Here is a 26227-nt window from a genome sequence, read left to right on the forward strand (position 1 = left end):
CATTCCAGGTGAGGCTGTTGTCTGTCCCATCACTCTTTGTGGTGAAGAGCTTGGGTTCCAGACCTGGATGAGCTCTCCTCACACCAGGCACTTCAGGAGGAAGGGGACAGAAGCTCTCAAGCCCTGGATGGTTGGAATGAGCTTCCACACCAGGACAAGGTGACAGTTCCACACTCCCAGCCAAGGCTCCTCAGGCTCTGCAGCTCCTGCTCTGGGGACAAGAGCTCCTCCAGGTCCAAGAGCCAGCTGTGTCCCTGTCCCTGGGATTTACCATCAGTGGTTTTTAGTCACGGGGCAGAGGATGGGATTTTGGAAAGCTGGGTCAGTTTGGGAAGCAGTGCCACTGGGTAAGGCCATGAGCAGAGGGGACAGGGACACAGAGGCAGCACTGGCTGCCCCAAGCATGGCTTTGCTTTCCAAACCAGCTGCTTTTAACCCAAACCCAGCCCCCTGGGCTGCTTCCCTCAGCTGCACCTTCCCCTTTTCCTGCCAGCAGCTCCGAGCCCGAGTCCGCAGGGTTTTATCGGACACATCAGCGCTGTTTGCTCTCTGCCAGCCTCCAAGGGTGAGTAACTCACCAGCTGCTGGGGGGTCACAAGACACCAAGATAAACCTGTTAGACTCGATAATCACCACAGCAGCAGCAGCCAGAGCTAATCTCTGATCCTTCAGGGCCTCCTGAGCTCTTTGCTCTTAATCCCCAAGAAATTTGCAGGATGAAAATGGAACCAGGGGCTCCTGAGGGGCTGGGTGCTGGATCAAGGGAGGTGTCCTCCCACCTCCATCTTCCCTCCAGCCATGTCCACTGGGAACACGTGGGAGAGAGAAAAGGGGCAGCCAAAAATATGGGGGTGTACATTTGAGGACAGTGGTCAGGGGCCCGGCAGGGTCCTGAGGCTTGTTAAGGGAAATTAAATTCCTTTAATTAGTTCCATAGCCTGAATTATGCTGGTTAACACCAGGCCCTCTGCACCAGCCCCTTCAGCCTGGAAAAGGCTCCAGGGAGAGCTCCCAGCACATGGCAGGGCCTGCAGGGGCTCCAGCAGAGCTGCAGAGGGACTGGGGACAAGGCCTGCAGGGACAGCACCCAGGGAATGGCTCCCACTGCCAGAGGGCAGCCATGGGTGGCATCTTGGCAATGAGCAATTCCTGCCTGGGCTGGCATTGCCAGAGCAGCTGGGGCTGCCCCTGATCCCTGCAGTGCCCAAGGCCAGGCTGGACACTGGGGCTGGAGCAGCCTGGCACAGTGGGAGGCGTCCCTGCCATGGCTGAGGTGGCACTGGATGGTGGGCAGGGAGGGTTGTGGCCCAAAATCTCCTCAGGGATGTGTCACACACAAGGAACACGTGCCAAACACCACGGGGGGAATGAACAGGGGTTTATTCAGCCCTTTCTATCACAACAGCCATCATGGAGGATTTCTGAGCTGTGCTGCAGAGCTGAGTCCCAGCCCAGCTCTCAGGAGGACTTGTTCCTCACGTGCTCCATGATTTTCATCAGGCCCAGCCAGGTCTCCTTGGCAGCAGGGATGATCTGGTTGGCGGGCAGCAGGAACCCGTAGCGCCCCGTGTCCCTCAGCTCGAAGGCAAAGGAATATTTGATCCCGTTGTCGTAGGCCCAGTCAATGCTGCCCCCACTGGCTTGGTCTGGAAGGGAAAGGGAGATGGTCCAGATGGAGCAGAGCAATGCTGGAGCTCTGTTGTCCTGCTGGTGGTGTTTTGGGGGACAAGGATGAGGTTTGGATGGAAACGCTCAGGGGTGACGTGTGACCTGTGGTGTCACTGCACAGGGACACTGTGGCTTCCAGCAGGGACACACCCTGTGGGGAGGACAGGGATTGGTGTCCTGGGACAGCCCTAAAAGCTCTCAGTGGCCAAATACTCACAGATGGTGGTGCAGATGGGGCCCACTTGGAAGGTGGTGCCATAGAGGGAGCGGATGGAGTTGGCAGCAGCTCTTCCCAGAGATTCCTGCAGGGGAGGAGATGAAGGGAAAGTCAGGAAGCAGCCACAGTTCCTGAGATTCAACATTGGGATTTCAGCAGAAATCTCCAATCTGCTTTGGAGGTGATTCACACCAACAGCAGCCACAGCATTTCTGGGAGGTGCCGCTGCAGGTGAGGTAACTTCCAGCAGGTTCTGTAAGTGCTCATCCAGTGTTTATCTCACTGGCTTGTCAAGGGAAGGCTCAAGAGATACCAGAAATTCCCCAGGCAGCTGGGATCTCCCAATACTCCAAGGTCAACTTTGTGCTCACTTCAACTACGTAATGGGGGCTGGATGGAAAACAGAGCTGAGTTCTTTGTGAAGGGAGGAAAAAGGCAACAAATTGCTACAGGGGAACTGCATTTAGGTATCAGGACAAAAAAAACTCTCCATGAGATTAAGGAAACTTTGGGATGAGCTTGAAAAAGAATTCATCTTTAGAAATATCAAAACAATCCAAATTCAGAGTGAAATTGGCTCTGACTCCAAAGCCCTCCAGAGGTCTTTCCCATTGGAATGATGGCTGTGAGATCCACACTGCCTCAGAGATATTATTCCAGCTGTGGTGCTGTCAGTAGGGAAGAGCAAGGAAAGTACAGAAAGGCAGCTGGACAGAAGAGAGGAAGGTGAAACCAAGTCCTGCTGTCTCACCAGTTCAGCATAATCGTCTGGCCTGGTGCATTTGTATCCATAGGGGTACATCAGGAGCTGGGAGTAACTGTGGAGGGTCAGGAAGGCCTTGAAGTTTCCACGATTCTTGATGAAGTCGACAACAGCTTTCACCTCCACCTCGGAGTTGGCGCTGGGCCCGTGGTAGGAGTCGGAGCAGGGGTTGTTACTGGCTCCAGGACCTGGGGGTGCAAGGAGGGAACAGAGCCTGAGGAGGGGAATTCCTGGGAGGTCAGGGCAGACCCCACAAAGCTGGGCTTTGCTAAGGACGGGGCTGCAGCCAAAGCATGGCCTCAAATGCTGATAAATGCTCAAACAGCAGTGACAGAATGTTCAAGGGATGCACTTTGAGATGACGCAACCTGGGACAGGCTGCCCAGCAACCCAGGAATCCACATTCCTGGGGGTATTCTGTGGTTGGATGGGGCTGGGAACAACCTGGGATAATGAAAGGTGGCTTTGCCCATGGCAGGGAGTGGAACTAAATAATGTTTTGGGTCCTTCCAACCCAAACCATTCTGTGATTCCATGATGCTGCCTCACCCTGTGCTCCAGGGTGATTGATCCCCTTTATAAAAGCAGCTGCTGGTTCTGTGTAACAGGATCCAGAATCCAGAATCCTCATCCCTACCTCCAAAACCTGCATCCCAGTTCCTGTTGGGATCAACTCCGACGCAGATGCTGCCGGGAATCTTGGAGCGGGTTTTCCTCCACATGCGGTTCTGCAACAGGGAAATGCTCAAAAGGGGGCAAATCTGGGTGCTGGCACCAAAACTGCTCCCTATCCATGGGGGATTGAGCCTAGCCATGATCCCAAGAGTATTTCTGACTGCCAAGATGGGCCAATGGTCAACAATCAAATGTATTTACTAAAAATGGGTATTTACAGTGGGTTAGACAAATGATGAGGATCTTTATCTGCCCAACTCTTTGGTAACTCCTCTCACAGCATTAAGAATTTCAGAGCCCATTTCCCTCATGTCTATTATTTCTTTGGAATCTCACTGAGCTCAGGCAGAGCGCTGACCCACCGAGGTGTGAGTGTACACAAATCCATCAGGGTTGGCCACTGGCAGCAGGAAAAGATCCATCTTGTCCAGCAGGGAGGTGATGGACTCATCTGTTCCATAGTCAGAGGCAATCTAGGCAGAGACAGAGCACACCCTGCTTAGCAGAGTAATTCCCTCCCAGATGTTCATTCCCTCATTGTCTGGGGCACAGGAAAGGCTGGAATTTGGGGCAGGGAAATACAAACATCCATTATCTGTGGGCCATAACTCTTCCTTGTTATACATGTGGAGTGAGCAGAGAATCTGTTTTATTATTTTATTCTGAAGACAGGAGGTCTTTAGAATAAAATGGAAGAGGATAACAAAATTTCCTCCTCCATGTCCCATAGGACAGGTCAAGGCTGGCTCTGAGATGGAAGAGCCAGGTTGGGAATTCTCAGCTGAGCTGCACTGACAGAGCCCAGGGAGCTTTGGGACAACGCCCTTGGGCACAGGGTGGCTCCTGGGGGTGGTTCTGTGCATGGCCAGGAGCTGGACTCCATGATCCTGGTGGGTCCCTTCCAGCTAATTCTGTGATCCTGTGCCTTCTCTGGTGGCTCAGTCACTTCCAGCAGGATTTAAATCCTCATTTACAGAGAGCTGGAGGCCTGGGCATTTTGTGGAAGGAAACCAACCCCACTGCATTGCTCTGGGTGAGCAGAGCAAAGCAGCAAAACAACCTCAAAGCCTTTGGTTATCTGTGTAACAATTTCACCTGAACCACTGCATTGCGTCTGCCTAAACTCAGCTGTTCTAACAGGACAGAGGTTCCAGTTCCAGGTTGAGGCAGCCACCACATCTTCATGTAACAATTTCACCTGAACCACTGCATTCTGTCTGCCTAAACTCAGCCTCAGCTGTTCTAACAGGACAGTTTCCAGTTCCAGGCTGAGGCAGCCACCGCATCCCCAGGGAGTCAGCTGCTTTTGGGAGGTGAATTAACCGAACACCCAGAGGGGTGATATCCTCCGGAAGAGCAGCAAGCACTGCCCAGACAGGCCCAGGATGAAGCCCAGCTGCAGAACCTTGTTGGCGATCCAGAGGGCGCTGGCCTGCGTGACCCACTCGCGGGAATGGATGCCGGCGTCGAGCCAGATGGCCGGGCGGTTGGAGCCTCCGGTGCTGAACTGGGGACCAAACACAGCATCTCAGAGCCTGGCACCCCTCAGTCCAGCACAGCCCATTACAGACTGGGCTGCTCTGGGCTGTGCTGTCATTCACCCCTTTGGATGCACTCCATGGTATCTGTCATACCTTCAGGACGTACAGAGGCCGCTTCTCGTAGGATTCCCCGATCTGGATCTTTTCCACAAAGCTGTGCTCAGATGCAAGTTGGTCCAGTTCTGCATTAATCTGAAATGCAAGGCCATGAGGACATGAACAGCATCTTTGAGGACATTGATATCACATTTATGTGCTCTACCATTGGTTGGAAAGCCCATCCCATTCCACCCCCCTGCCACAACCTTCCACCATCCCAGGTTGCTCCAACCTGGCCTTGGACACTCCCAAGGATGGGGAAGCCACAGCTTTATTTCTTTTTAGTTCTTTATTTCCCAGTTTCAAGATCCCTTTATGTCTCTTTCTTTGGAAGGATGGGTTTTGACAGAGTCTGCAGGAGAGTTTATGGAGTTTTGATCAGCGCTGGCTGATTGTTCTGAGCACAAAATTAATACTGCAAAAAACAACCCCACGTGCCAGAAAAAGCTGCAAGGACATTTTAGATGCTAATATAGCGTGCTGAATTGAAGACAGCATGCAAAAAGACCAGAAAAAATCAGAATACTCTTCCCCTGAAATACTCACATCATCCAGAGTGTGGTAAGCACCAAAGTCGAAGCTGCTGGTGCTGCGCTGCCTTTGGGCACTCTCGGCCATGTCCTGCCTTTCTTTATCCAGAACATCCTAAAATAACATTCAAATGGTGAGAAGTGTCTGCTTCACTGCTAAAAGGTAAATAAATGAAAAGGCAGTGAGTTAATGCTGGTTTAGGTGCCCTTTGGGGATTACTGCTGATGAGGAAATGTCAGATTAGTGCCCAAGTGGGTGATCTGTATCCATAACCACTCTCAGCAGAGTTTGCTGACTGATCAGTAACTTCAGTGTTGGGATTCTCAAATGTCTGGGGTGAAAACTCCACGTGGAATTCCTCAGGGGCTGTCAGAAGAGCCCTGTGGAGTTCATTGATGTCACCACTCAGAGAACACCACAGCAATCCATGGATTGTCTTTGAGGAATAATCCACAGCCTACAAAAATGAGGGGAGGATCCCACGGAAAACAGAGCGTGGGCAAGTGGGAGCGAGGCCAAATTGTCAATCAGTGCTTCCAAAAGATGTAAGAAATAGGTGCCCACCTGCAGGTCTTCAATCAGGATGGAATACTGAATGCCCTGGGATTCCAGGAAGGCTTTCACTGACTGGACACTGGCAGCAGGAATTCTCACATCCACAGGGAGGGCAGGGGCAGAGGGGTTGATCCAGAAATCCAGCTGGAGAGGGAAAGGAAAATGGATTTGCTTTGGGGAAGGCATCCTGCAAGCAGCTCTGGCAGAGTTTTAGAAATGCTGATTTCTCCTCAATTCAAGGTCCCTGCAGAGAGGAGCCCTGCAATGCTCCAATCTCTGTGGCCTCACCACAACCTTGTATCAGTTCTTCTGATAACTCAATAAAATAACAAATAATGAGGGCCTGAGTCAGTTTTTCACTGACTGCTAGGCTTTGGTCACACAAACAAGAGGAAATTTTAATTGTCTCTGATGACTATTTTATTATTCTTCCCTTTTACCTGAAATAATTTCAAAAAAAACCTCCATATTCCAGTCTTAGGTAATATGAAACCCATTATTTTCATTTCTCCATATTCCAGTCTTAGGTAATATGAAACACATTGTTTTCATTTGTCCTTTTCTCTCTCCTCTGGTAGGACTTTTCTAAATTTTAATTTCTAAATTATTCATAATATATTTTTTAAGCCAGGGATTTTTAAATATTATGTTAAAAATTCTCACCAATGGCAATAAGAGTAATAACCTGGAATTTTACATTGTGTTTTCCTGGTTCAATACAGTGTAGACCAACTAATAAATTCCTTCCATAACTCTGGGAGACAAAATATTGCCATTCCCACTGGAAAAACAAGTTTTTCAACACCGAGCTGAAGATCTACAATTCAAATATGATGTAAAACCAGTAGGAAAAAAAATCAATTCTGGCCCTCCTGAACTCTGAGCTGGTACTCGAACTGGCAGGTCAAATTTAAAGTGTTGAGAGAATAAAATAAAAATAATTTATTTATTATTTATTAAATAATTATTAAATAATAATTATTACTATTGTTTTTATATATTAAAAAGAAATAATTTAAAAATAATTTAATAAAATAATTACTCTTTAGTTAATTTTTAATTATTTTTAATTAATTTAATATTTAATTTGAAATTAATTTAATAAAATAATTTTATACTTATTTAAAATAATAAAAATTAATAATTATTAAAAATATTGTTTATTATTTGTTATTTATAAATAAATAAAATTATTTATGGCAGCTATGAAGGTTCCCAGGGTGATGGGAACCTTCAAATGAGATGCAGATTCACAGCCTGACCTGTTGTGGATGAGATGCAAATCCAAAAATGCCTCTTGTGGCCACGACCCACCTGCAGGTGTTCCAGCGATTCCAGGAGCTGCAGCTGCTTGACCTCCTCCTCATTTTTGGTCTTGATCCGGAGAACCTGGTGCCTGCAATAAATCAGTGTTGTCAGAAGCAGCCTCAGGTTTGTTCCTGGGATCGTTAATTCGGTGTTAATTGTGTGTTAATGGCTCCTTTCATCCATCGATTTGGTGTCACCCAAGAGTTCACCCAGCCACCCGCACCATCCTCACAAACCGGACAACGTGGGTGGGTTTGAAATCACAAGGATCAATCCTGCATCCATCGGGAACTTTTGTGGGACAATGATATTCCAGGTGAGATGGGGAAGAATCCAACGTTTGGGGAGCAGAGCAAACAGCGGGACTCGTTTACACCTCGTTTACACCGCGTTTTCACCACATTTACACCGGGATCCTCTCCCTGGCCACCAGAGGGATAAGATCCCTTTGCTGAACCGAGTTAAATCAGCTCTGAATGAACTTTTCGTCATTAATAACTTATTACTGGATTGTCCATAAGCTCTATCTCAGGACTGGATTCTGCTGTGAATTCACCACAGCTGCTGAGGAATGGAATAAGCAGAATTCAGTTCAGGATTAAATGAAAAATAGCCCCTCAAAATAGCCCCTCCTGGCTTTACAAATCCCTTCGTTTTGGGACATTATTTATATTATTTTTTTATTCTTAATCCTTAAACCTTCATGCACAGATTTACTCACTGGAATCTAGCGCTCACTTCCTGCACCTCAGGAATTATCCAGTAGGATTTCATAATCTTTAATAATTAAGGCATTTCCAAGGTCAGTGAGGCTGTGAGGAAATACCTTGTGGGATAATTGTTGCAATGCAACATAAAGAGAAACCTTCAGAATTTACTGTTTGGAAATCGGGATTTTAAATGCTTAGAAAGAAGGAAAGAAGAGGAAGAAAGAGAAATAAGAAATTTGGGAAAGAAAGGAAAAGTGGTGAACTTTCTGCTGTGAGGACAGGTTCTGGTCTTTCAGCTCTGCTTTTGCAGTGAGGTTGAACTCAAGCCAAAATGAAGCCTTGGATGAACAGGAATTGAGGAGCTCAACTCCACAGCTGGAGCCTTCTCCTTAGAAAACCCAAATAAAGTAAAGAAAGGTTCCCTCAAACACCACAACAGCAAAGCAAGGAGAACAATCTGTCACAAAAACCAAAAAAATGTGCCCGAGCAGATTTTGTGAGGGTGAGGCCATGAAAAACAACAACAGGACACCAGCCCTAAATGAAAAGTTTTCCACAAAAGTGGAACTCACCCCACGAAGGTTTCCAGGCACAGGGAAGCCCCGATGAGGGCACTGAAGATCAAAATCAGCTTCATGTTTGCTGCAAGTCCAGCTGGGCCTGGCGAGGGGCAATTTATACAGAGCTTTATTTTTCACATCAAACACATCTGATAGCACCTATCGCTCCATGTGATCGAGTTCTCACATTTATCAGAGCCTTCAAGGCAACCAGCAGGCTGATTTCACCTCCAAAAAAATATTTTCCACTGGCACATCCAGACCAGGGGGGGAGGAGTCGGTCCCAAAGCTGTGACCACAAAAATGTGTGTGTTCTTTAGGGCAGAGGAAAACAGGGACAGACTGAACTCATCCAGCTCTCACTGGGGGCAGGAGCAGGATGGTTTGCTGAGATTCCCGCGCTTGGTTGGCATTTTGAGCTGTCTATTCCTGGTTCCAAGGGATGTTTGAGGAGGTGTTATCCCCGTGGGAGGCACAGTCCTGCCTGAGCTTTGGGAATTTTCTCCCGTGGGAAGCCCCAGCCGTGGCTGTCCCACAGCTGCAGGTGCACACGGGGATAAACTGCTGGATAAACTTTGTGTTTACCCAAACCAGAAGGATTCTGAGAACAGCCAGGAGCTGCCCCTGCTGGCACACCTGGGGCTCCTGGGGAGCAGAGAGAGCGGAGATGTTCAGCTGCTCGAACCACCTCAGGAGAACGGAAAGGAATTCCCAGAGGAAACTTTTAATGAAGATCTCACTTGTATCTCAGCACCTCCTGAGGAGTCTCCTCTCAGCTCCACTCCCACCCACTCCTCCTCAGGTGTCCTGTTGTGTTCACAGCCCAGGCAAGGGCTTTGTTGCAGGTTTTTGGGAACAAAGGGAGCCCCAGGCAGGGATTAGTCCTGTTTTGGCCTGCAGGATTGAGTCATCGTGTAACTGCTGTGTCTTGGGGGCACAGCAGAACTGCTCTGGTCTCTAAGGTTTAGCCAAACCCAGTCCCTGGGGAAAAAGATCTCCACTCCCTCAACTTAAACCAAAGAATCAAAATTTATCCCCAGAGACAGGAGCCATCACAGGGATTTCCTGTTTCTGGAACTGCAGCAGGAGCTGTGGTGGGAGTCAAGCCCCAGCTGCAGCTTCCAGACTCCAATATTTCATAAGGATCAGCTGACTGCCCACAGGACCTGCCACGGCTCACTCTTTGCAAACAGGAAGAAGGGATTTAATCTGGGGCAAAATTAGAGCTCGTTTCATTACTCATGCTGCATCCCACATGGGTTTAAGGGCTGCCAAGAAACCCTGCCAAACCTGATGGCAGGATCCAAAGTATCCCAACGAGCTCTGAGTGCCCTGATCAGCATCCTCTGGGGCCTCCACCCACGGCATTTCATCTAAATCTACACCTTGGACTCATCCCTCATCCCTGGGGGGCTGCAGGGTCCCCAGTGATGACCATGAGGTCCTAAAGGGGCTGGAGATCAGCCCTGAGCCATGGGCATCCATGAAATTGGAGTGAATCCAGAGGAATCCATGGAGCTGCTGAGGTCCCTTCCCACCCAAACTTCTCTGGGATTTGGGACACTCACAATCCATCCCAAGAGATTTTTATGGGAAATGGGAATGGAAAAGAGAGGAGAAGGGAAGGGAGACCCTTGATGGTTTGCTGAGATTCCAAGTGAAGCCCCTGGGTCCATGAATGTCTTGGAGAGGAGATGGATCCAATGTCAGGCTGGGAGAGCTGGGAATGTTCCCCTGGAGCAGGGAAGGATCCAGGGAGAGCTGGGAATGTTCCCTGGAGCAGGGAGGGATCCAGGGAGAGCTGGGAATGTTCCCCTGGAGCAGGGAGGGATCCAGGGAGAGCTCCCAGCACATGGCAGGGCCTGCAGGGGCTCCAGCAGAGCTGAAGAGGGACTGGGGACAAGGCCTGCAGGGACAGCACCCAGGGAATGGCTCCCACTGCCAGAGGGCAGCCATGGGTGGCATCTTGGCAATGAGGAATTGCATCCCTGCAATGTCCAAGGCCAGGCTGGGCATTGGGACAATTGAAGGGTTGGAGCCAGGTGGGTTTTGAGGTCCCTTCCCACCCAAACCATTTCTAGAGGCTGCAAACCCCCAGGGAGCAGCAGGAGGCAGAGGTGGCCCAGCAGGGCAGGGGAGGAGGGAGCTCACCACAAGCAGCAGAGCCCCACGGGGTCCAGCCAGCAGCAGAGCAGGTCTGGTGGCACTGAGCAGCTCCTCCACAGGCAGGATGTCACCAAGGTCCCCCCTGAGCCCAGTGCAGCTCAAACAAACCCCAAACAACTGGGCTGAGGCTCAGAGCAGCTCCCCGAGTGGGTGGGTGGGTGGAGGGTGTGTGGGTGAGGCAGGCAGGGCTCTCACTGCCCTGCACAGCTCTGCTGTCACCCTGTGACTCAGGGACAGCCTGGAGACACCTGGGCCAGACAAAGGTCAGTCAGCCTCAGCTGCCAAACCCCCTCCTCACATAAAATCCCTCATTGGTACTAATTTTCACTGAGAGAGGCCAGAATGGATACAAGCCCCCGGCAACAAAAAATAGAAAAGCCCCAAAAATCATTAAATTTCAGTGGGGTCGGTCCATTTCTGTAAAATCCAGACCCTGTGTTGCTGCTGCCTCAAATGATGCAAACCAAGATCCAGAGTTGTAGCCTCTCCTGTCATTTTTAGGAAAAAAAATCCCAGAAACTTTTCACCTTTGCATAGAAATATTTCACTGGCATGGCAAAGGGCTCCACTGGCAGCTCATCCCCGGGATAATCAGAGTTAATTGGCTATAACGCCAATTTATTTTGGATTACTGATGGGGGAATTATTATTTCTGTAAATGATGGATTGCCTCCATGTCCCCAATCCCCCTTGGAAATGCCCTGGATAAGGAATGAGTAGGGATTTCAGTATGTGCTTCACTAGTTGTACACTGAGAATTCATTTTGGAAGCAGAGCCCGTATTTTTGATGTTTCTGGAAAATCTTTAGGCTTTATATCAGGAAAATCTGAGGCTTTATGTCAGTGTAATAACCCTGGCTGCAATGGAGCCGTGTATTTCCAACTCAGTTCTCCTTCAATTAGGAAATCAAGACCGTCAAATTTGGAGGAGTTATCCTCACACAATCCTTTCCATTTACAGCATTTCAGAGCAGAAATGTGAAGCTACACCTGGACAAAAATTTGAAGTCATGCATGAGTTGGAAATGATACAACTTTCCTAATTTTTAATTGGTCATTTTAATTATTGATGAGCAGCACCCACTTTTAAAGCACTAATAAAGCTTCTCCACAGACATTTATTATTACTTTGATCTTGAAATCATCAAATAAGTTTGTTAAAACAAACCTGACAAATTTCAATGAACAGACACAAAGAATTTGAAGGCTGAGCATGTGGGAACTTAAATTTGTGGCACTTCAAGGATATTGGAGTAACCAGAAAGTAGAGGAAATTAAGGCCTGAAAGCTTGGAGACTTTATGTCTGAGAAAAAGATAACAAAATTACTAAATAATTTGTATGAGATCAGTATAAAAAGTGAGGAAGTGAATAGGCAACATTTATTACAATAGTAATTAATGAAGAGGATTATGCAATTTAGAACCAATGAACATTAATTTGTTTGTTAAAATGCATAAACAATGTGAAAAATGCGTATTTTATGATTGGCTTTTCACAAATATTAAAATGAATATTATATGTGTTGTGTTAGTAATGCTGTATCAATTCTCTTGAGTAGTATGTTAAATATAGTTTTAGGTTATAAAAATTGTTAAAATAGAAACTATGATATGTAGGATACTTTTTTAAAGAAAGGACTCGCAGTGACATAGCAGCCACAGGACACCTGAATCTTTCAGAAAAAAAGAATTTATTGCTCCATTATCAGGAGAAATTAACTACTTCCCACCTCGAAGGCACTGTTGGGATTCAGAGGAAGAAGCTGATACTGCCCAGACAGAATCCTGTGTTTGAATGGAATTTATGCATCATGTATGAGGTGTGTAAATATGCAACAGGTTGTTCTTTTTAAGGGTTAATCCTCTGTTAACGTGGGGCCTTCTTCATACTTATTTTGCCCAGAAAGAGATACCTGGACTGTCCGTAACTCTTTGTTTCTATTGTCTCATATTGTCCTAATCCAAATTGTCCAAATTATTATTACTCTAATTGTATTACTATTTTTATAACCATTTTATTACTATTAAACTTTTAGCATTTTAAAAAACAAGTGACGGGCGTTTTTCACATTAACTAAACAATTTAGCGATAAAGTCAAGTAAAAAACCCCAGAGCGAAACCGTGAGGGCTCCTCCGCCCCCCCCCAACATGGCGGCCCCCTCACGCCCTTCCCGCCAAAACCCGCGCGCGAGCCCCCGCCCCCTTTGCTCCTCCCCCGGCGCGGCCGGTGACGCGGCGCGAGCGCCCGCGCAGGCGCACTGAGCGCGAGGCCGCGGCGGCGTGAGGGGAGCAGAGAGCCCGGCGGGAAAAGGGGAAAAAACTGCCCGGGCTGAGGGAAAAACGGGACCGATCTGCCGAGAGGTGAGGTGGGACACGGCGGGGGGCACCGCCGAGCTTCGGGAGGGGGACCGGGAGCTGTGGGGAGGGGGAGCGGTGAGGTTTGGGGAGGGCGGTTGGGAGGGGAGAAGGGAGGTTCGGGGAGGAGGAGAGGGGAGGTTCGAGGAGAGGGATCAGAGAGGTTTGGGGAGGAGGGGTATTAGAGAGGTGTGAGGAGGAGAGGGGAGGTCTGAGGAGGGAGATCAGAAAGGTCTGCAGAGATGAAATGTGAGGAGGGGGATCAGAGAGGTTTGGAAAGGGGGACAGTGAGGTTTGAGGAGGGGGATCGGTGAGGTTTGAGGAGGAGGGCAATGCACAGATGAAATGTGAGGAGGGGGATCAGAGGGGTTTGGGAGGAGGACAATGCACAGATGAAATGTGAGGAGGGGGATCAGAGGGGTTTGGAAAAGGGGACAGTGAGGTTTGGGGAGGAGGACATTGAGGTCTGCAGAGATGAAATGTGAGGAGGGGGATCAGTGAGGTTTGAGGAGGAGGACAGTGCACAGATGAAATGTGAGGAGGGGGATCAGAGGGGTTTGGGAGGAGGACAGTGCACAGATGAAATGTGAGGAGGGGGATCAGAGGGGTTTGGGAGGAGGACAGTGCACAGATGAAATGTGAGGAGGGGGATCAGAGGGGTTTGGGAGGAGGACAGTGCACAGATGAAATGTGAGGAGGGGGATCAGAGGGGTTTGCGGAGTGGGAGGAGCAGAGGTTTGGGGCGGGGAAAGAAGGGAAGTGTGAGAAGCGGGAGAGTTTAAATTTGGAGAGGGGATCAGAGAACTTTGAGGAGGAGGATCTAAGAGGTTTGTGCTAAGGGAGGGGAGAGCTTTGGGGTGGGGGAAAGGTGAGGTTTGAGGAGGGGACAGGAGAAGTTTGGGGAAGGGGTTGGGGTGTGGGGGATATGTGAGGGCAGCCTGCCTGGGACAGGGTTATTTCCTTCATATGAGGTGTTACTGGGCAAAGAGGAGGAAATAAAATCTGTGGGTTTCATATGACAGAAAATACTCTGCTACCTACTGAAATAAGTGAGAATTTTCACTAAAAACACCAGTCTTGCCTGCAGGAGGCAGGAGCTTTCCCTCCTCCTTTTGAAGGATGTTATTATTCAGAAATGAGGCAGAAGATGGACACTGTTCCTCAGTCACCTGGCTGAAATCTTCCTGTTGATTAAAAATTCTCAGATTTTGCCTTTTCCCTGTGTTCTCACAGACAATGACACCGAACAGGAGTCCAGACACGTCCCTCATCGACCTGGCTGTGAAGATGAGGAAACAGGCTGAGACCAGGAAGGTGGTGCTGGCCTGGGGGCTCCTCAATATATCTGTAGCAGGCATGATCTACACTGAAATGTGAGTTAACTGTTCCATCTGATCCAAACCAGCAAAGATTCCACCGTGTGCAGCCCTAAATGTCCCCCAGGATAGAATTCCTGCTAAATTCTCCCTTCTTGTTTTGCTTTTCAGGACTGGGAAGCTGCTAAGCACTTACTACAACATCACCTGCTTTCCCCTCTGGTACATTGGTGAGTCGTTGCAGCATTTAAATCAAATTTTAGGATTTTTTTTTACTCATTTTTATTGCTGGGAGGTTGTTTTTAAGGTGGGGTTTTTTTTCTGTTTGAGTTTTAAACCAAAACTTTGTTTTGTTTTCTGTGACTTCCCTTGAAACTGCTGGAGTTCCATTGTTTTTAGGGGCAGATAAGGAGTGTTAACAGCTTTTTCTCTATGGGAAATGGGCAGGATGGACTTAATTAATGTGTGAAATCTTTCTTAATGTGTGGATTAAGGCTTTAGAGAGCCTTAGATTTATTTTCCTGCTGTGTTGTGCTCTGGGTGTGGGTGGAATTTTACAACAATTCAAGCTGATTTCAGAGGAGACTCTAAGCTCTGTCAAACAGGAGGAAAGAAGCAAGAATCATGAGATTTCTTATGTGGAAAATAACAATCCCATTTTAAAAATTAAATTTTAAATGTATAAATTAATTTCAACAGTGAGGAAAATTATCTCCAGTGGTTCTTGCCTAAGGAAGTGAAGAAATCTTGGCTACCTCCCCAAACTGGCAGCACTAACAATGACCTGTTTTAAACAGACACAGCCTGGTTTTGCCAATAATGTAATTTTTGCCCAAGCCATGACAGAAACTCGTGTGTTTCTTGCAGAATTCGCCCTGGCAGCCCTGTTCAGCCTCAATGCCCTGTTTGACTTCTGGAGGTACTTCACCTACACAGCAGCACCAGGCAGCTTGGTGACGAGTCCCAGCCAGCAGATCGTGGGCTGGCTGCGCAGGGCAGGTGGGGGACAAACCCTCCTTTTGTTCTTTTCCATGGTTTCATTGTGCTTTCTGCAGCTCTGGGCTCTTTATTCTGAATTCTCTCCTCTGACAGGGCTGTGAGCTGAGCTGGGTGTTTGGGGTTGTTCTGTGCAGGGCCAGGAGCTGGGCTCCATGCTCTGGTTTGGTTTGTGCCATTTGAGGTGGAACTATCACAGAATCACAGAATTTTGGTTTGGTTTCTGCCATTTGAGGTGGAACTATCACAGAATTTCTGGGTTGCAAGAGACCTTTAAGATCATGGAGTCCAGCCCATGTTCCAACAGCTCAGCCAGACCATGGCACCCAGTGCCACATCCAGTGTTCCCTCAAACACATCGAGGGCTGGTGACCCCACCACCCCCCTGGGTGGATGATTCCAGTATTTGAAAAATGGAAATTTTTCTGTGGAAAACTTCCCCTTAATTCTAGCCTGTATCTCCCTTGGCACAGCTTGAGACTGTGTCCTCTTGTTCTGTCTGTTGTTGTCTGGAAGAAGCTAATTGTGTTTTAGATAATTGAGAGGTTAATTAGCGTGGTACAGATGGGGGAGCTGATGGGATATTAGAGAATCCCACCGCAGGGTGGGCTCACAGGTCTCAGTTTTATGGGAGTTCTGTACGAGCAACTTTGAACATCTCTAAGATTGCATTAATTACATTTTTAATGAAGAAGGGCGGTTTGTGTGACATGTGGTGCTTCAGATTGCATGAATGATATTTTCAATGAAGAAGGGTGGTTTGGGTGACTGCGGTGCTTCACATTGCATTAATGATATTTTTCATTAAGAAGGGTGGTGTGTGTGTCTGCGGTGCTTCAGATTGCATGAATTATATTTTTCATTAAGAAGGGTGGTTTGTGTGACTGTGGTGCTTCAGATTGCATGAATTACATTTTCACTGAGGAGGGGCGGTGTGTGTGACCGCGGTGCTTCAGTTTGCATTAATGACATTTTCACTGAGGAGGGGCGGTGTGTGTGACCGCGGTGCTTCAGTTTGCATTAATGACATTTTCACTGAGGAGGGGCGGTGTGTGTGACCGCGGTGCTTCCCTCGCAGCCGTGCAGGTCACTCCTCCCCGGGAGGCGGGCCCCAAGCGGGTGCTGTCGCTGCCGCCGTCGCCGCCCCTGCAGGGCCAGTGCGTGCTCAGCTACAGCCCCTCGCGCTCGCCCAGCGCCAGCCCCAAGTTCTCCGCGGGCTGCCTGGGCGGGTTCAGCCCCCAGCTGCAGCCCCTGCCCGGGGCCAGCCCCTCCCACAGCAGCCCGGGCACCTTCTCACCCGGCGGCAGCTACACCAAGGTAAGCTGCACCATCACCAGCACCCCCCTGTGCCACAGCCTCGGCCTTGGCAGTGAAAATTAATTCATTGTTTTTGTTGTTGTCTCCCGAGGTTTCCAGCTTCGGCCACTCTCCCAATGGATCTCCCTATTCCGTGAGTGTGGGGCCTGTGGACGGCGCTGGGATCAGGTCTCACTACCGGTTCTCCCCCATCCTGTACAACAATTCCACCTCCAAAGATGACTGCATCACAGATGTCAAATCCCTGGACACCTTCCTGAGGAACGAGGAGGAGAAACAGCACCGAGTTCAGCTGGGTAAACTGGGGGGTTCGATGGGAAAAGCTTGGCAGGGAAGAGGTGTTGGTTTTACCCAGTGCCGGTTTTTGGGATGGGAGAAGCACCAGTGAAAAGGAACCATTCATTTATGGATCACTGTGAGTTGGGGTGTGAGGTAGAGCCCCATTGTTCCCCTTCAGGCAGTTTTCCTCCAGTTATTCCTTGGAGCAGGATCTGAGCATGGGAATGCTGCTGGGTTATCTCTGTAGCAGCTGGAGGCTGTAATGGACTGAGATAAGATCACCTTGATAACAGGGGGATTTTGTCCAAGTGGTTTCAGATAAGGGGCTGAATCCAGTGCATTTTCTCCTGGGTCAATCAAGATAAGGGAGGGACAATCAAGATAAGGGTAAATGCAGTGTGCCTTCAGTGCATTCACTCACACTGACCTGTTGTCCCTGTGCTGTTTCTCCAGCATCATTGGCAATAATTGAATTAAATTCCTTAATGAATGAATTAATCTTTCCAGGGAGCTCAGATTCCAGCTCTCCCTCCAGCAGCCCAACGTTTTGGAACTACAGCCGTTCCATGGCAGACCATGCACAGATCCTGAGGAAGTTCCAGTATCAGCTGGCCTGCAGGTCCCAGGCTCCTTCTGCACACAAGGATGAAGCTGATCTCACCTCCAAACAGGCTGCAGAGGAGGTAAATTCCACAAAAATAAAAGAAGTCAAGAGGGAGAAATGGGATTTTAAAATGTACCTTTGTGCAAAGGTTTGGATTTGGGCTGGGTCAGTCCTCCAGCATTCAGCCAGCTCCTTCCTTTTGCAAGCAGCAGGAATTGTCACAGACCTAAAACCCCTGTGAGTTCTCCTGTGGATTTAATGAACCTTTCCATAGGTTTGGGCCCGGGTGACAATGAACCGGCAGCTCCTGGACCACATGGATTCCTGGACAGCCAAATTCAGGAATGTAAGTGCCTCTCTGAGGGGTTCCAAGGGGGAAATTCCTCCCTTCCTGTGTGCCCGAGATGGGGAGGGTTGGGGTGCTCTGTCACACTCAAATCCCTCACATTCATCATCTCCTGCTGTCCTGAGCCAAACAGGAGAGGGACTGCATCAATCCCCTTTCCTCACTGTCCAGAAAAGCTCCACCTGACACAGATGGGTTTTCCCAACTCCTAAACATTGAATTTTCTGCCTTTTCAGAAGCTGTTAAGGGGTCACTTAAATTGCCAATTAAATTAAATTATTTCTCTCTTTGATTTGTTTCAGTGTTTCTGTTGAAGTGCCTTGTGGTTGTGGTGGGGATGGTTGCAGGGTGTAAGCTGAGGGGTTTGTTAAACATTCCTGTTGCTTCTGAGCGTGAGTTTTCCCCTTTTTTCCCTGGCAGTGGATCAATGACACCATTCTGGTGCCCCTGGTGGAAGAGATGGAATCTGTGAGCACTCAGCTGAGGAGGATGGGCTGTCCAGAGCTGCAGATTGGAGGTGGGATCAGCACCCTTGGAATGGGTGGTGCATAAATTGGGTCTGGGAAATATTTTTGTTCCGTTTCTGCTCTCTTTTGGTGCTGTCTTTGTTCCACCTCCTGCATTTCTTTAAGATGGGAAGGTTTTCTGTAATACTTCTATAAATATCAATGCTTGGGCACTTGGGTACAATTCTTAAATTCCTCTTATTTTTCTCCTATAAATTTAATTTTACAGCTCAAATTCTCATTAATAATAATTGATTATTAATGAGGCAGAAAGCATTTCAAAGACAGATGTGCTGTAAATTCTCAGTGTCTCCCAAAGGTCTCACTGTCTCCACTGCTGTGTGCTTTCCCACGTTCTTCCTTCAGTTCACCCACCTCCTGAAAGAACTGGGGTTTTTAAAATTCTATAAATTTTAAAAATTCTGATGAACTGGGGTTCTCTTTTCCCTGTCAGGTTAGGATTCTGTAGCAGCTGTTTCTCCTGTTGTTTTAAATTGCCTGATTTGATGTGCTGGCTTTGAGTTAAGTGATTCTTTTTGGCTTGTTCTTAGAGTGTTTCCTCCAAAGCTACTGTTGCAAAGTGCTTAAAGAACTGTAGGTGCTGCTTTTGTTTTCACTTTGTTTTCACTTTGTTTTCACTTTGTTTTCACTTTGTTTTCACTTTGTTTTCACTTTGTTTTCACTTTGTTTCTCTCCTGCTGCTCTTTAAGCTGCTGTTGCTTCCTTGTAGCCGAGTTGGAGGGGATTTGTGCTACTTTGTAGTGCCTGGGCGGTGTGTGGGGTGTGCCCAGGCTGGGCAGGGAGCCGGCAGTGCCCCCTGAGGCTGAGCCTGTCTGTGTGTCTGTCTGTCACAGAGGCCAGCATCAGCAGCCTGAAGCAGGCAGCCCTGGTGAAGGCCCCGCTCATCCCCACCCTGAACGCTCTGGTGCAGTACCTGGATCTGACCCCAAACCAGGAGTACTTGGTGGAAAGGATCAGAGGTTTGTGCTGCTGTTCTGATGGCCAAACATCCCCATGCTGCAGGAATTCATTGGTTCTGTGTCCCAGAGTGTCCCTGCATCCCTGAATGTCCCAGGCCAGGCTGCACAGGGACAGTGGGAGGTGGCACTGCCATGGCACGGGTGGCACTGCCTGATCCTTCAGTGTCCCCCCAGTCCAAACCAGTCCATGATTTCCTCCTGCCTGTCAGGGTGAAACTGAATCACTTCCATATCCACAAACAAAAATCATAATTTCCACAAACAAAAATCATCACTTCAATATCCACAAACAAAAATCATCACTTCATTATCCACAAACAAAAATTGTCACTTCAGTATCCACAAACAAAAATCATCACTTCAGTATCCACAAACAAAAATCATCAATATCCACAAACAAAAATCATCACTTCAGTATCCACAAACAAAAATCATCACTTCAGTACCCACAAACAAAAATCATCAATATCCACAAACAAAAATCATCACTTCAATACCCACAAACAAAAATCATCACTTCAATATCCACAAACAAAAATCATCAATATCCACAAACAAAAATCATCACTTCAATACCCACAAACAAAAATCATCACTTCAATATCCACAAACAAAAATCATCAATATCCACAAACAAAAATCATCACTTCATTATCCACAAACAAAAATCATCAATATCCACAAACAAAAATCATCACTTCAATACCCACAAACAAAAATCATCAATATCCACAAACAAAAATCATCACTTCAATACCCACAAACAAAAATCATCAATATCCACAAACAAAAATCATCAATATCCACAAACAAAAATCATCACTTCCATATCCACAAACAAAAATCATCACTTCAGTATCCACAAACAAAAATCGTCACTTCAGTATCCACAAACAAAAATCATCAATATCCACAAACAAAAATCTTCACTTCAATACCCACAAACAAAAATCATCAATATCCACAAACAAAAATCATCACTTCAGTATCCACAAACAAAAATCATCAATATCCACAAACAAAAATCTTCACTTCAATACCCACAAACAAAAATCATCAATATCCACAAACAAAAATCATCACTTCAATACCCACAAACAAAAATCATCACTTCAATATCCACAAACAAAAATCATCAATATCCACAAACAAAAATCATCACTTCCATATCCACAAACAAAAATCATCACTTCAGTATCCACAAACAAAAATTGTCACTTCAGTATCCACAAACAAAAATCATCAATATCCACAAACAAAAATCATCACTTCAATACCCACAAACAAAAATCATCAATATCCACAAACAAAAATCATCACTTCAATACCCACAAACAAAAATCATCAATATCCACAAACAAAAATCATCAATATCCACAAACAAAAATCATCACTTCCATATCCACAAACAAAAATCATCACTTCAGTATCCACAAACAAAAATCGTCACTTCAGTATCCACAAACAAAAATCATCAATATCCACAAACAAAAATCTTCACTTCAATACCCACAAACAAAAATCATCAATATCCACAAACAAAAATCATCACTTCAGTATCCACAAACAAAAATCATCAATATCCACAAACAAAAATCTTCACTTCAATACCCACAAACAAAAATCATCAATATCCACAAACAAAAATCATCACTTCAATACCCACAAACAAAAATCATCACTTCAATATCCACAAACAAAAATCATCAATATCCACAAACAAAAATCATCACTTCCATATCCACAAACAAAAATCATCACTTCAGTATCCACAAACAAAAATTGTCACTTCAGTATCCACAAACAAAAATCATCAATATCCACAAACAAAAATCTTCACTTCAATACCCACAAACAAAAATCATCAATATCCACAAACAAAAATCATCACTTCAGTATCCACAAACAAAAATCATCAATATCCACAAACAAAAATCTTCACTTCAATACCCACAAACAAAAATCCTCCTGTAGCTTCACCCCTTGGATCAATATCTTCCCTCCCGATTTGAATTGTTCCCATTTCCTGCAGCAGAACCCCCTTTGTTTAGAGGCACTTCCAGCCCCCAGGAAGTGAAAACTGCTGTAATTGCAGCGGAGTAACTGTTGTTATTCCAGTGAAGTGAAAACTGCTGGAATTGCAGCAGAATAACTGTTGTTATTCCAGCGAAATTAAACCTTTTGCCATTCCAATGAAGTGCCAACTGCTGTCATTGCAGAGCTGTCCCAGGGAGGGTGCATGAGCTCCTTCCGCTGGAACGGGGGCGGGGATTTCAGGGGCCGCAAATGGGACACGGACCTGCCCACCGACTCCTCGGTGAGTTCCTGCATCCCAGGGGTGTTTGCATTTTGGGGAGGGTTTGGAGGGATGTCAGGGTCCATCCTAGCGGACAGATGACCTGATGGTTCATAGGAATGATCTCAGAGTGCAAAACACCAACACGGTACAAGGGGTTTGCAGTGATAATCAAAACAAATGCAGTTTTATTGAAATAACCACAGCAAAAATGTGATAGAGGGATTAAGGGAGAGAAAAAGAGAGAAAGAAAGAGAGAGGAGAGAGAGGGGATATAGCTACCAACGCAGAGACAAAGTCCTTTGATGCAGTCCAGCCGAGGGTCCACCTGCCACGCTGGGGAGATCTCAAAGGCTCTGGCTAACTCAGAGGATTTTATTGCTGAAAATTGTGAGGGGGGAAACAAATACAATAGGGAACAGATGTAACAGGCAGTCCATGTTCTCAGCAGTGAATGAGAGCCGTTGTGTTCTTGGTCCGGTGGTCACACCTGCAGGCAAACATCTCACTTTGGTCAGCTTTGGTCCCACACACACCCGCCCTGGGCTGGGGGTGTCAGTCCCATCCTTGGAAGGGGCAGAGGGGCCTGTTGGGAGTTTTGTGTCTCTGTCCTTGGAAGGAGCAGAGGGGCCTGTTGGGAGTTTCGTGTCTCTGTCCTTGGAAGGGGCAGAGGGGCCTGTTGGGAGTTTCGTGTCTCTGTCCTTGGAAGGAGCAGAGGGGCCTGTTGGGAGTTTCGTGTCTCAGTCCTTGGAAGGAGCAGAGGGGCCTGTTGGGAGTTTCGTGTCTCTGTCCTTGGAAGGGGCAGAGGGGCCTGTTGGGAGTTTCGTGTCTCTGTCCTTGGAAGGAGCAGAGGGGCCTGTTGGGAGTTTCGTGTCTCTGTCCATGGAAGGAGCAGAGGGGCCTGTTGGGAGTTTCGTGTCTCTGTCCTTGGAAGGAGCAGAGGGGCCTGTTGGGAGTTTCGTGTCTCAGTCCTTGGAAGGAGCAGAGGGGCCTTTTCACATGGGGGTTCCATGTCTCAGTCCTTGGTGGAGAGGCTCCTTATATCTCAGTCTGTCTGTCACGGTGGTTGTAAAACAGGTGAGGGTTTTCTGTGGGAGACCACCTGGAACTCAGGAGAAGTCCAGCCAGGCCGAGAGCTGGGACAGCTCCCAGAGCTGCTGTTGTTGCAAACGGGGCACGGTGCCTCTTCCTAGCATCAAACACTGCTGTGAAAACAAGAACTCAACACCGAGCTTGCAGCTCTCGGGGCCCATGGCTGTGACTTTTCTCCTTCAGAGCCAGATATGGATGGGGGGGTCTTCTCTTCAGTGGGTTCCCAAGGACGATCGTGAGGCAGATGAGGGAAAATTCTGACAGACTGTCACAAGGGAGCAGCCAGGAAGCCTTGGAGGAGCACGAGGAAATCAGAAAATGGAGCTTTGCTGCTTTGCTGCTGGATAATTGAAGAGATTCCATTGCTGGAAGTGGAAAATCAGCCTTGAAATAGGATTTGATTTTCTGGTTGGAACGGTTAAATATTTGGAATTGTCCAGCTGTGGAGCAGCTCTGAGTGTCCTGATAAAAAGGAACAGCTCAAAAGTGCAAGTGAAGTTTTGAAATTAATTTAAGGTTATTAGAAAAAAAAAAAGACAATTTCACATTTTTCTTAATTGTGGGTGATACAATGCTGTGAGGCTCAAGGTGCATCTCACAGATTTTTTAAGATTTGTGGCTTTTTTTTTTAGCAAATCCTCTTCTTCCTGTCAAACAGCTCCTGTTGGGTATAAGGAACACAGAGCACCAGATCACAGATAATTTGCTGCTGTTACCCACATAAAATATTGAGAACTCTCCAGAAAGGCTTGAGACAACCCTCAGGCTGCCCCTGGTTTTCTGGATGCTCATCCCAGGGCTTTGTTTCACAGTTCTGGCATTCCTGAGATTGTGGCCAGCCCAGAGTTTGCAGTGATTTCCATGAGGGAAAGGGGGAGGTTCCTTGCTGGGTTTGGGGAGGGCAGAGCTGCTTTAGAGCTCCTCTGCTGTTCTCTCAATCTGAAATTGGTGATTCAGGCATGAAGCTGCTCCCGAGCCTGGGGCTAGGCCAGCATTGTAACCCTGGATTAGCAAAGACTGGGATTAACCCCTGGGGCCACGGGGAGGACGCTCTGCTGGGTTTTGGGGCCCTGGCACTGAGGTTTGCTGTGTTTGCCCAGATCCTGATGCACGTGTTCTGCACCTACCTGGACTCCAGGCTCCCCCCTCACCCCAAGTATCCCGATGGCAAAACCTTCACTTCCCAGCACTTCATCCAGACTCCAGACAAGCCAGGTATGGGCTGCCCTGCAGCTGCTCTGTTCCTCTGGGCTCACAGCAGCACCTCTAAATCAGTTTTTTGTTTTTTTAATTAATTTTGAATTCAGACACTTCAAACGAAAACGTGTTCTGCATCTACCAGAGCAGCATCAACCCTCCCCACTACGAGCTGATCTACGAGTGCCACGTCTACAGCCTGCCCAAGGTACAGGGCCTGCTGCTCCTGCTGCTCCCAGGGATCACTCCCAGGGCTGATTTGGGCCCTTTTTAAATCCTGGACACATTTCTGTCCCCTGACACAGGGACTGCTCCAGCTTGGTGGTTTCCCTGTACTTCCCTGTACTGCAGGTCCTGTTTCCGAATTCAGCAGGGAAAGTAAAAAGCAATGAGAAGTCAAGTAAATGTTAACATCTTACTCAATGATAAATTGTCTTGGTAGAATTTAAACATACCTTTTAAAGTTTTGTTAAATTAGGACCTAAAAGAATTTGGTCTTCATAGCATCATACAGCCAACCCAGGCCATTGGCACTGGTGGGCACTGCTGGTGGTTCCTCTGCTGCTGAATTCTGCCTGTGCTGTTTAGGAGACAGGATCTTCCTCTTATGAATTCTCTGCCAGTTTATTGTAAAGCCCCAAATCACAATCCCTGGTGTCACTGATGTCACCCCTTGAGGCCAATGCAAATTCCAAGGGGAAGTTCCAGCCTAGGAAAACTCTGAGATTTTGAATTGTTTTGATTTCTAAATCCTTGTGTCTCTGTCTGTGGCTCCAGGGCAGGAACAACATGTTCCACACCTTGCTGATGTTCCTGTACATCATAAAGACAAAGGAATCTGGGATGCTGGGGTAGGTATCCCATGGAACAAGATGGGTGATAATTAATGGTGCTAAAATCGAATTAACAGCAGCTTTTAATTAGAAACGACTAATTGTGATCCCTTTGGCTTGCAGGCGTGTCAATCTGGGATTGTCAGGAGTCAATGTGCTGTGGATCTTTGGGGAGTAGTGGGAGCCAGCCCTGGAGGGATCGGCTGGGACTGAATCGTGGATTTGCTGCAAACCAGGACAATTAAAGCTCTGTGGGCAGGGAGGAAGTGCCTGTGATTCCCTGTGGATTTTGTCAGGGCATTACAAAGAGAATTTCACTGGGCAGGAGTTCTCCTTCCTGCTCCTCACCCCAACCAGTCCTGCTTAAACTGAGCTTTGCTGGTCTCAGACTAAACCAAACCAAACCAAACCTTTGAAGGTGCAGCTGGAACAGCCCCCCAAGGCTGTGCTCAGCTCTGAGCACTTGGAGGGATTCAACAACTTGGACAACTTCAGCATCCAAGAAATTCCCAGTCTGGAAGCTCAGACTCAGTTTTGCTTCATTTTATTCTGCATGATAAAAACCAATTCATTTTATCCCTGATTATTGGTGGAATTGTGATTTCTGACCCCTCAAGATGTTCCTGCAGCTGAAGAGGAAAGACAAAGCCATGTTTGTCTTGCTGAGTTCAGCAAATAAGAATTTTATTTCTATTTTTAATTTTTGTTTTCATTGTTTTGTACAAAACCAGCGTGGCCTCCCCTCTTCAGGGGCCTTGAGAGCTCTGAGCTCCCCAGGTGCCTTCACTGCCACCAACTCTCACCCAGCTTTGCTTTTGCATTTCATTTTCCTTCAGCTTTTTTCACTGATCACCACCGAATTTGGGAGCTTTATGCACCTAGGTGGGACACCAGGCCCTACACACCCACAGGTTTTTGGGAATGTCCCTTTTTTGGTAAAAACACCTGGATTTGTTTCAAAGAAAGGATCAATCAATATTTGTCAAATGTCTCCAAGGGGCAGGAGGAGGAATTGTTGTAAATTCTGGTCAATCAGTATTTTAGAGGTGTATATAGGACCATGAACACATGGAATCATTGTACTGTATTTTTTACTGAGGGGAGGGAAGGAGGAGTTTTTGGAACTTTGCTGTTTTTGGTGGGAACTGAGTGGTTTTGGGGACTCTGTCTCTCCTCCCTGAGGGACCTGGGTTTTTCCAAGAACTGGTAACAAAATGGCTCATTTGGTTCTTGTATTAAATGAGTTTGTTTTATCCAACACTTTTTGGGGTTTTTCTTGTGTTCAGCATGACCACATCCATCCGTGTACCACAGA

The 26227-nt window shown here is 47.2% G+C and overlaps 2 protein-coding genes across 3 annotated transcripts; one reads left to right on the forward strand and one right to left on the reverse strand.

Annotated features, from left to right (window-relative positions):
* Positions 1 to 1382: 1382 nt before the first annotated feature.
* Positions 1383 to 10849, reverse strand: LOC128948916 (carboxypeptidase A2-like). Its single transcript, XM_054293673.1, has 12 exons — positions 10779 to 10849; positions 8640 to 8727; positions 7364 to 7445; positions 6059 to 6193; positions 5510 to 5608; positions 4958 to 5056; positions 4729 to 4830; positions 3686 to 3796; positions 3286 to 3376; positions 2637 to 2836; positions 1886 to 1970; positions 1383 to 1646 (listed from the first exon to the last, which is right to left on the reverse strand). Exons 2-12 carry the CDS (start codon positions 8702 to 8704, stop codon positions 1459 to 1461), a joined length of 1257 nt encoding a protein of 418 aa, XP_054149648.1. The 5' UTR covers positions 8705 to 8727; positions 10779 to 10849; the 3' UTR covers positions 1383 to 1458.
* A 2214-nt stretch (positions 10850 to 13063) lies between these two features.
* TMEM209 (transmembrane protein 209) lies at positions 13064 to 25612 on the forward strand. Of its 2 annotated transcripts, XM_054293676.1 has the most exons (15): positions 13064 to 13156; positions 14384 to 14523; positions 14638 to 14696; positions 15334 to 15465; positions 16541 to 16779; positions 16871 to 17075; positions 17566 to 17741; positions 17937 to 18008; positions 18429 to 18525; positions 19369 to 19494; positions 21714 to 21811; positions 23983 to 24097; positions 24190 to 24287; positions 24857 to 24930; positions 25036 to 25612. In XM_054293676.1, exons 2-15 carry the CDS (start codon positions 14387 to 14389, stop codon positions 25088 to 25090), a joined length of 1683 nt encoding a protein of 560 aa, XP_054149651.1. In that variant the 5' UTR covers positions 13064 to 13156; positions 14384 to 14386; the 3' UTR covers positions 25091 to 25612. The 2 variants fall into 2 exon arrangements, with proteins under 2 accessions (XP_054149651.1, XP_054149652.1); XM_054293677.1 differs by lacking the exon at positions 19369 to 19494.
* The last annotated feature ends 615 nt before the right edge of the window (positions 25613 to 26227 follow it).

Source organism: Melozone crissalis, unplaced genomic scaffold (assembly GCF_028551555.1).
Source record: "Melozone crissalis strain CALT ecotype California unplaced genomic scaffold, PUWL_Pcris_2 ptg000176l_1, whole genome shotgun sequence".
Taxonomy (NCBI): Eukaryota; Metazoa; Chordata; class Aves; order Passeriformes; family Passerellidae; genus Melozone; species Melozone crissalis.

Excerpts from the sequence above, each read along its gene's own strand:
- LOC128948916 (XM_054293673.1), bottom strand. The coding sequence starts at position 8,704 with ATGAAGCTGATTTTGATCTTCAGTGCCCTCATCGGGGCTTCCCTGTGC. Across the intron at positions 5,057-5,509 it reads CTTACCACACTCTGGATGAT|ATTAATGCAGAACTGGACCA; the intron begins GTGAGTATTTCA and ends CTTGCATTTCAG. Across the intron at positions 4,831-4,957 it reads GGCCTCTGTACGTCCTGAAG|TTCAGCACCGGAGGCTCCAA; the intron begins GTATGACAGATA and ends TTTGGTCCCCAG.
- TMEM209 (XM_054293676.1), top strand. The coding sequence starts at position 14,387 with ATGACACCGAACAGGAGTCCAGACACGTCCCTCATCGACCTGGCTGTG. Across the intron at positions 14,697-15,333 it reads CTTTCCCCTCTGGTACATTG|AATTCGCCCTGGCAGCCCTG; the intron begins GTGAGTCGTTGC and ends TGTTTCTTGCAG. Across the intron at positions 19,495-21,713 it reads CTTGGTGGAAAGGATCAGAG|AGCTGTCCCAGGGAGGGTGC; the intron begins GTTTGTGCTGCT and ends CTGTCATTGCAG.